The 9,459-nt window shown below is 41.5% G+C and overlaps 1 protein-coding gene and 1 non-coding gene across 6 annotated transcripts in view; both read left to right on the top strand.

Annotated features, from left to right (window-relative positions):
• Positions 1-56: 56 nt before the first annotated feature.
• On the top strand, positions 57-130 carry trnai-aau. The gene has a single exon. It is a non-coding gene; the product is annotated as a tRNA-Ile (tRNA).
• A 714-nt stretch (positions 131-844) lies between these two features.
• The window catches only part of LOC117939247 (FERM, ARHGEF and pleckstrin domain-containing protein 1-like), a 52,516-nt gene continuing 43,901 nt past the window's right edge, over positions 845-9,459 (top strand). For 4 of the 5 annotated variants that reach the window (XM_034864421.1, XM_034864422.1, XM_034864420.1 and 1 more), the window contains exons 1-2: positions 845-1,107; positions 7,009-7,228. In XM_034864421.1, coding sequence (XP_034720312.1) covers positions 7,055-7,228 — 174 coding nt within the window. In that variant the 5' untranslated portion in view covers positions 845-1,107; positions 7,009-7,054. Of the gene's footprint in view, positions 1,108-6,107; positions 6,121-7,008; positions 7,229-9,459 lie in introns of those variants that run through there. The other variant, XM_034864419.1, reaches the window with a different exon arrangement.

The raw sequence follows: 9,459 nt of genomic DNA, 5'->3' as shown, positions 1-9,459 counted from the left end.
GGCAACGCATAAATCTAGCTGGGTATAAAGCATATCGTCTTCCTAATTATTTATGTGGCCGGTTAGCTCAGTTGGTTAGAGCGTGGTGCTAATAACGCCAAGGTCGCGGGTTCGATCCCCGTACTGGCCAATAAGCTTTTTCCCCCCATAAGACAATATGACCACCTAAGTAGCCTACTGAGGAAATACGTACATTTTCTTCACTGCATATGACCTCTTTGCATACATGATGTAACATCAGAAACGTACAATATTTCCCTTTGAAATATTGTGCAGTAGAAGTGTAAAGTAACATGACAGTGAAATACCTCAGTGAAGTACCTCAAATTAATATTATATTCCCTGTATACCAGTAGGCTACGTGTTCCGTGTACGTGTAAGAAAATGTTTTAGATAATTAAAATGAGGTAAAGATTTAAGCAATAGCCTGCCCTACACTATGTGCACATACAGGCTATTAACAAAAAAGATGAACATGTTTTACACTGCCCTCTTATTTTAACATAGCCTATGAGGTGTCAGTCCATTTCTATATTGTTCTGTTAAAACAATGAAAGAACAAATTGCAAAACCTTTTTTCCAATCCAGAGAAGTTTTAAAAATATATCATTTTTCAGTCTCAACTTTTCCAATACGTCTTACGGATTTTATGAGGAGCGAAGTCCCAAAATAACACAGTATCTATTACCAATTAACCATAGTTTACTAGGCTATATATATCTAAGCATTTTAAATGAGGAAAAATGCATAAGCTTCAGACCCAAACCCTTTTCCTCCACGTTACCATTTCCTAAAACCACCGTGCGGTGGCGCTGTTTAGCTGCCCTGGTTTTACTTTCTCCCTGCCTTACAGTGTAGTGCCGGGGCGCTAATGCTGGAGGCGGTGTGTAGCGCTTTATTGTTCTAGTAGAAAGCTCAATGCACGGTTTCCCACATTTGTTTCAATGGCTACCGCACAGGAGCCACGTCCCACCTGAGAGGGAGCGGTTCGGCTGCGAAGAGAGGTTCTACTGATCAAAACTTACAGCGCTGTGTGGGATTTACCGTCTGCGTTGGAAATAAAAGCTCTTGCTGACGGACAATCTGTGGATCCTGAAGAAAGAGGGGGTAAGGAAGTCATGCTATCCTGATTATGAAGCGAGGTTACATGTAGCTTCTCTGGTAGGCTATTCCCTGTATAGAGAACACTTGAGTGTAATATTTAGCCACATGTGTTGCAATGGACGTTTCCAGTTTAAAGACCACTCAACGCAACACTACGTGATGTTTGATGAGCCCGATATCAAGTATAAGCTCGCTTCCATTGCAGCCAGCCTGTTCAGTTTCCTAATCGGCTGAGCTTATTTTACTGTAAGCTTAATGATAGACAATGATCTCCAAATAATCCTCAAACATTTACACCTATCGCAACATTTTTCCACACAGTTAATATATTGTGGCATGTTTTTGGGGGGATGGTTTTATATTTTTCCAGCTTCTCTCCTCTGTTATTCCCAGCTGCCTTTCCATTCACCAAACCTTACAATAGGCTTAGCTTATTGTCATCACATGCACATTAATATTGAACAAACACACACACACACACCAATAGTGTCTCTTGAGTGTGATCAGGTTGCCTTAGCCTACTGACATCTTTACTCTGGGCTAAGGATTACTCTGCTAACCTACATCATGGGGCTTGAACTGTGCCAACTGTACTCTGATGTGTGTGCCTTTCTATAAAGGTTTGTGACGTTTTTTTCACTTGACAAAGCTGCAGCATGTTGTGCAGTAAATCACTCATTCTAGGTCCCTGGTTTTGTCACAGGCAAACCTTGACCAACCAACCATGGAGGATGTATGCAAAAATGTGTGGCACCTATGAGGTGACAAAACAAATCCCTTTATTTTATTGATCTCTGGGGGACATGTGCTCTTTTTGCACCCCACCCCCTTTGGCAGTGAGGTCAGAGGACAGGGTCAGTGGGGAGGAAGCAGGATCAGCTTTGTCTTGATGGCTGGTGGAGCATGGGTGTTCTCCAGGCGTGGTGTGCCTAATCACTATCCGGCCTTGTTGCAATTTACTTTTAAGATCAGTATGACACCCATCCCAGGAGAAATTCTTTCTTTCTTTCTTACCCACACATACATACACACACAACTCTCCAGAAAGCAAAAGAGCAGCTGAATGGCGTAACGTGTGTAGAGTGTCACCTTAATAAATCATGGTATAAAGCTCAGTCTATTGATCTGTCAAGAGCCGTGTTGTGTTGTGTCCTTGATCTCATCCCCACCTGTACATTGCCAGGTTGTAGTTGATGCTTGAGGGCGTCATTAATCAATTTAGTCAGTAGCTGTTTATCAAATTGGATCCTCCTGTTGTAAAATGGCAACAAGTAACACAATCAGGTAATGAATGTACTCCCTTTAGGGTCCTTAGCTAAAGGCTCTTTGTGCATGTTAATGTATTGAGTGGAGCACCAAGCTGTTGTCTGTATTTTCAGCTTTCCTAAAAGTTTTCCCGTTTGAGCCTAAAGATTGATACGACCTTGGAAACAAGTACTGCACAGTATGTGGTAAATATACAAAATGCAAGGTCCACTTGTTATTAATTTCTCCCAGAGCTTATGATCAAATCCCACAGCGTTGCTCATTGAATGCAGGACAGATGGTCTGGGAATAGCCCTTTCAATTGGCCTTGTGTTTTGAATATTTGTCCCAGCTTTCATGTCCTTTTTTAAATAGACATTTGAGTTCTGTCCTACCAAATGATCCACGTATGCCTGCAGTTTCCGTATGCTTTTTTGTTTTGTTTTAATTACAAAGCTGTACATTAGATCTGAAATTCAGCTTCTCAAATGGGTATTTTTGCTGGTTTCTCTTGTCTTTTACTAGCAGTAAACTAAATATCTTTAGGATTTAGACTGTTGGTTGGACAAAATGAGACCAAAGACATCACTTTAGGCTTAAGGAATTTATAGCAGGATTTGTTTTACTGTTTTCTGACATTTTATACATGAAAGAGCTTAATCCCCAAGAGTAACACTGCTACTTACACTGTTGCAAACTTAGCTTAGCACTTTATCAGTGCAATTTAACATCTCACATCTCTTTTTAGTTAAGATCAGCTTGTACCCCCTGATCCTCTTTCAAAATGTCTGTATTCTTGGCATGTGTTGTCATGTTTCCCTCAATATAATCAATAGTCATGTAGCTTTATCTCATGTTGCTTTGAAGATCCACGTATCAAAGGGTTGATTGTCTGGCCTGTTTTTATAGCCGGCCTATTATGCAAACTCTTTCTGAATATTCAGATGCAGATTATGTAATGGTTTACTTTCACTTTACACATCTTCATTTATGTCGAAGAAATAGTAAAGAATGTAAACCAGATTTCCCTGTAATGCCTGTAAAACATAACGCCTTCTCTGTAGATGCACACCTAAACACACTCACATGCACATTCGATTCCCAGAGCGTGGCTTCCCTCTCACAAACTCTTGGGAAACTTTCAGCTGACACAAGTTCAAAGACTGGTTTAGAGGCCTCTGCCCCTCCGAGTTTTAAAGCCCCGCTGCTGGAAGCTCCCACAGTGGCTTCTTTTGTGCCTGTGTTTCCAACTCGCTCTGTATTCCTCTCAATTGACTCCACGTATAATCCCAGGGACAGCTCCTACTGAGGAGATGATGAAACTTCTGCTTCCAAATTTCCACTCTTGTGTTGTGAAATGAATCCAGAATGATGCTAAATTAACAACTAGTGTGTTATTACCCTCAATGTCTTAAATCAATCTAGTCAAGATTTATGATTTTTTTGTTCTTAAGTGGAAACTCTTATAAAGAACAGCAGAAGTAGATGTATTGTGTTTCCGAGCCATTGCAGGCCCAGGGATGAGTTTTTTGGACCCTGTACCCCCCATCAAGTTTAAGCGTGGAAAAGTACTCTCTTGCTGTAGTTGCTGCTTTGTGTTTGTGGTTTTTAAAGAGTTTTAAAAATGCCTGAAATGTACCCTACAGGCTCTTTGGGGACTAGTTTGTGCAGAGGGACTGAAGATGTGCAGGCGACAAACCAAACCTGCACCCTGCAGAATATAATCTACTGATGTTTGTCGGGGTAATTGGCACCTGCTTGTAAGTGAATGATTAGGTAGAGCTTTAAAGCTGGCACTGAGTCGACACTTGTTTTGCTTTGACTTAAGGTGACACAGGAAGAAACAAGTAGGTAACTCTTAGTGAGTGTAATGTTAAAAAAAGAAGCAGATTATTCAAGCACTTCTTAAAGGCTAAACTTCTTGTTTTAGACTCTCGGATACTCTCCCTAACTGACCGATACTGAACTAGTAATAAACGGCCGAGCAAAGTGTACATTTCAGTGCAGTTAGTGGGGAAGTAGTACACAAGAACAATGGAATTTTCCCACAGGTGTATAATGGGTAACTTGAATGTCAGGTTCTTTTATTGTCAGATCACTGCCTTGGCCGGGCTCCAGTTTCAGCGTTTGTCACTAAGGTGAAGAGAGGTCCTCATTTGTGTGTGCAGGTGGAGGGATTAGTCAAAGATGGGAACTTGAATTCTGGAAAGATTCAGTTCTCACGATGGAAATAAAGGGCTGGATTAGGTGTGAAAGAACAAAGGGGAAGCTTCTTTGCAAAAAGACTTTTGCATAGGGTTTTTAGTGCTTTCATTTAGTTTCCACAAGGAGTATACAGTATATTTTTGGGGTAAGTGATTCAGGAAGACGAAGTCCACTTTTAACTCTGAGGTCAGAGGTCAGCTACAGAGCAGTTCCCCTGGAGCTTGTAGGCAGTCACTGGCTGGGTGCCATATCCGGGACCTCTTCCTTTGGACTACAACTATCTGGCCTTTGGAGGACTGAAGGCTCTACTGTAGGGCTGCAATTATGAATTATTTTCATCATCAATAAATCTACTGGTCATTTTCTCACTTAATGGAGAATAAATGGCCTATAAATGTCAGAATATAGTACAAAGTGCCCGTCCCTATTTCCTAATGCTCAGGATGATGTCTTCAAGTCTGACTTACAATCAAAAATCAAAAAAGATTATCACAACTGTTGCAGTTTATTATAATATAATTGAATACACTTCATTGTGTCCAAGGGGGAAATTTATATTGGACATAGTGCTACCGTCTGTTGTTTCACCACACAAACATGTTACAGAATAACCATTCTAAAATAAACATGAAATAAAATCAATATAAATATATGGTCAACGAAGCATCCTAGGACACACATGACAACACAACATCCTAAGAAGTACAGTAACTGTAATAATTAAAGTTCAAAATACAAAAGTGCTAATGTATGTACTGCACCCCTGCTCTGCTGTGCTAAGATTTATAATTGTAGTTCAGCAACGTTTAAATAAATGATAACTTTAGTCTGTTTGTTGCACTTTGTCTGTATTCCAGTCATTGTTGCAGTTCTACTCTGTAGGATGAACTTGCACCCTCAAGTAGCTTGTGCACAGCGCCTTCAGCAGTGACCTGCACTCTGTGGATTTTTAGCATAGTCTACAAAATACCACAAATTACACACTACCAGTTTTATTCTCCAGATTTGGGCAAAAAAAGCTGTGTTTCTCAGGCACATTTGGAGAAGACTTTGGAATCGGTCAGCCCCAACAACCTGATGATGTACTGGATTTGGTCTTGACAAAGATTAGATTAGATTAGATTCAACAAATGAACCTTTAATGCTGCTTAGCAGGTGATAAAGGATTTTAATCTGTGACTACAAAGAAAGATCCAACGACCTGTTAATCAACATGATGTCCAATAGGTCCCTAATGACATATAGATTAGTGATTGATTGAAAGTACAGATGACCAAATGTGTCTGAAATAAAGACAAAAATTAGTAGTTTCACCTTGGAGAGAGCAAAGAAAAAAGGATCACAAAAGAGGAAATCACTGTTTGTGTGTCGGGGCAGTTCAGCTGCAGTTTGTAACCCTCATCCCTGCATTACCCCCCGACTGTCTTCTAAAACATTCCTCAGCCGTGATGTCACCAACCGTCTGAGAGCATATTTATTGTCTGAGGTTGAGGTTTATCAACTGTGTGATGGTGGTGGGGGCGCTGAAAAGTTTGTGTGTGTGTGTCTGAAAAAAGAGAGAGGGGGGTGAGCGTCTTTGTGTTTTCTCAGACTCTATCTCATCTGCCCTATTTGGGAAGCTTTGATTCATGTCTGAACTGGTCCTGGTTTGTAGGGAATCCCACCTTCATGTGCTGCAGCTGGAATAAGTGTGTGTCTGGCAAGGTGTGAGACAAGCATGTCTGCTTCTTTGTGCATTGGCCAAGTTCTAAAGTTTAGCTGTCATACTGTACTGGGCTGCTCTAGTCAGTGGTTTATACAGTCGTTTCATCATCCCGACCTATAAAGCAATCACCAGTGAAAGTCACTGACTAAATGTCTCGTGGGTTTTGGCAAGGCCAATTTAACCAGCACAGAGTAAACATGGCAAGAGTTTTTCCATACATATTAAAATCCTTTTCATTAGAAATAACCCCCTGAGATGTAGCGTCTTGTTTTTGCGTGGGTCCTTAAAGGCAAGAAAATACACTACATTCACAATTTGACAAGACTGTTAACAAACAACAAACTTGAGGGACCTAAAGGAATACATAAAAAACATACACACATACTGACAGACAAAAGACAAAAGCTCTTCATCACACCAAAACCACCCACATCCTCCCCATACCAACCATTACATATTAGACAATAAACATTTAAGGGCATTAATATAGACAGTTGAGAGAAGAATACAAAAAAAAAAGCAACTTTTGTTTTAGGGGCTGCACAATATGAGGAAAATAATTACTATTATCTTGACTGATTGATTGGTGAAAAATATAAAAATGTAAATGATTATAGTGTAACTTTGGAAGGATTTGCACCAAACAAAGGGACGTCTTCACCACCACAATACTTACGCACTAGTCCATATGGCGATTTTGATAACATTTTGATTAATTGTGCAGCCCTAATTATGTCCTTTCTCCTGCAGACGTCCTCCTGAAGCTCGAGAGCCCCTCACTGTTGGACGGTCACCATGGTGGAACCAGCCGACAGGCCGTCCACAGCCGGACAGAGGCTGGGCGCCCCTGAAAGTTTTGGGGTGTCCACCCTGGAGCCAGGCCTGCGTCCTCCTGTCCAGCCTCCAGGGCGACAAGTCTCCATCAGGGTCCAGATGCTCGATGACACACAGGAAGTTTTCCAGATATCGGTAAGTATTATGTCTGCCACCCCCCACATGACTGACTGATATTGGAAAAAGAAAGTGTAATAACATGTAAGAACTGTGACATATTATTGGGGATATTCCTTTTGTTTCACCAGCCCTTTTGCAATCCATCACTTGTTGTGTTTGATAGAAGATGGCTCAATACGCTCCATTTACCTTTAGTCTTATCCTCACTTCCTGAGGTACACAGGAAGTGGGAAAGAGACCAGCTTCCTGTCTAAGCACGCCGCACCTACAGGCCCAGCCTCTGCTTTTCTGAGTGCTGAGTTAATGTTGACAGGTCTCCCACCATTTCTGCTGCGGCTAAGAATGGATTCTCTGATGACATGTGTATGATAGGTAGTCCTCTATCTGTTACTAGTGTTACTATCTTCTCGTTATTATAACATCTATAACAACCATACTGTGCATCTATGTATATTCTTTGTAGATATTAGCCAGTATTCACTCTGATCTAGCATCTAGAGTATTTGCATGTGTTTTGAGTTTTGTGTGAGCTCATGTGAGAGTGTGTGCTTGCATAAAAGTGTCTGTAAGGCATGTGTTTGTTTCCGGCAGCTCTCCGGCTTCCTAATGCTGTTTAGAGAAAAGGGGTCCTCTGAGAGGCTGCACGGGCAGCAGCTTTAATGACATCGGTGCTGCAGTGCTTTGGTATGTCATCTCCGCGTGGGAGTAGTCTTACATTTCTAAATCAGCCACAAGCTGACAGAGAGTTTGGTTTTGTGTCCTCCTTGGTGATTTGCACGCCTTTTAGAAAACCCAGCCGCTGTATTATCAGCTTAGAATTTGGGGAGTTTTTGTGATGATAATTAAGAAAGATTTCAGCGAGTCACTGTCTCAGCTGGCCTGTAAAACATCCAGCGCTGCCATTTCAGGGAGCTGTAATTGGCTCTTGTGGAAATGCCAAGAATGTATGTGGTTGTTAGTGTGCCAGTGCCTTAGGATGTGTCTGTGGACAGTTTCACAGAGGGCTGGGATCGTGTGTGTGTGTGTGTGTGTGTGTGTGTGTGTGTGTGTGTGTGTGTGTGTGTGTGTGTGTGTGTGTGTGTGTGTGTGTGTGTGTGTGTGTGTGTGTGTGTGTGTGTGTGTGTGTGTGTGTGTGTGTGTGTGTGTGTGTGTGTGTGTGTGTGTGTGTGTGTGTGTGTGTGTGTGTGTGTGTGTGTTAGTAGTTCTCCAAATCCTAAATTGATGTAAGAGGGCTTGTGGTTCTCCACAAAGCAGCAACAGCAGTCCTCCTCATGACAGGGATCTCTCCCCCCTATCTTTGTCTGTCCTTAGTCTTTCACACACACACACACAAAATGTCCAATCTCTGTGGAACATCTTTACACGTCATGACTCAGACCATGGCAGAGCATAACGCTTCAGCTGAAAACAGAAGCATGGCCACAAAATACCAATACTGCACTCATACACTATTGTTTTAGGCTGAGAGTGTTTTTTTGCTGTTAAAACAGTGAAATAGGAACAGTAGAGGACTGAACTGGAAATTATGTTGAAGGGAGGAGTGGAGATGGCTCAAACGGGATAGTAGGAAAAAAGACCTGAGCAGGAGTTCAGGAACAGTGCTAATCATCGACTCTGTGAAATAAGGGAGGCATTGTCTTGGACGTGACTCACGTAATCTGTCTTTACTGTTACAATGCCCGCCAGTGTATTTGGGCAGTAGGTGTAGTCTAACGTGTGGATCAACAGATAAGCCTGCAGCTCACACTCTCTTGTTGCTACAGGCGATTTCATTAACTGAGCCTGTTATCTTTAAACATCAGCCAGGGGGCTGCAGAATAGGAGCAATGCATTTTTACACTCTTTATCATGAACAGTCACACTTTTTTTGCACTTTGAGTAACAATGTTGGCATGCCGGGGTGCTGTTGTAATGTTGCCATGAACTTTCCGTGATCGATGACTGAACTTGTACCTTTTTTATTCCATGTTTTAAAAGACTTTCAGACGCAACATGGTGGGGTGGGAATCCCCAGAAGCCCCACCATAATAATAATAATAATAGTAATAATGACTTCATTCAGGACACAAATGGAAGGTCCTTAGTACAATAAAGATGACAACATTTCTACACAGCAATAGACAGTAAAGTTCATATAGATGAATAAAAGGTCAACAACCTTCACCTGTAATGTACAGTTGTGGTCAAAAGTGTACATACACTTGTAGAAAATCACAATGTTATGGCTGTCTTGAGTCTTCAATAAG

This window comes from Etheostoma cragini, chromosome 24, assembly GCF_013103735.1.
Source record: "Etheostoma cragini isolate CJK2018 chromosome 24, CSU_Ecrag_1.0, whole genome shotgun sequence".
NCBI lineage: Eukaryota > Metazoa > Chordata > Actinopteri > Perciformes > Percidae > Etheostoma > Etheostoma cragini.
Note: the sequence above shows the minus strand (reverse complement) of the source record. Positions and strands in the feature narration are given on the sequence as shown.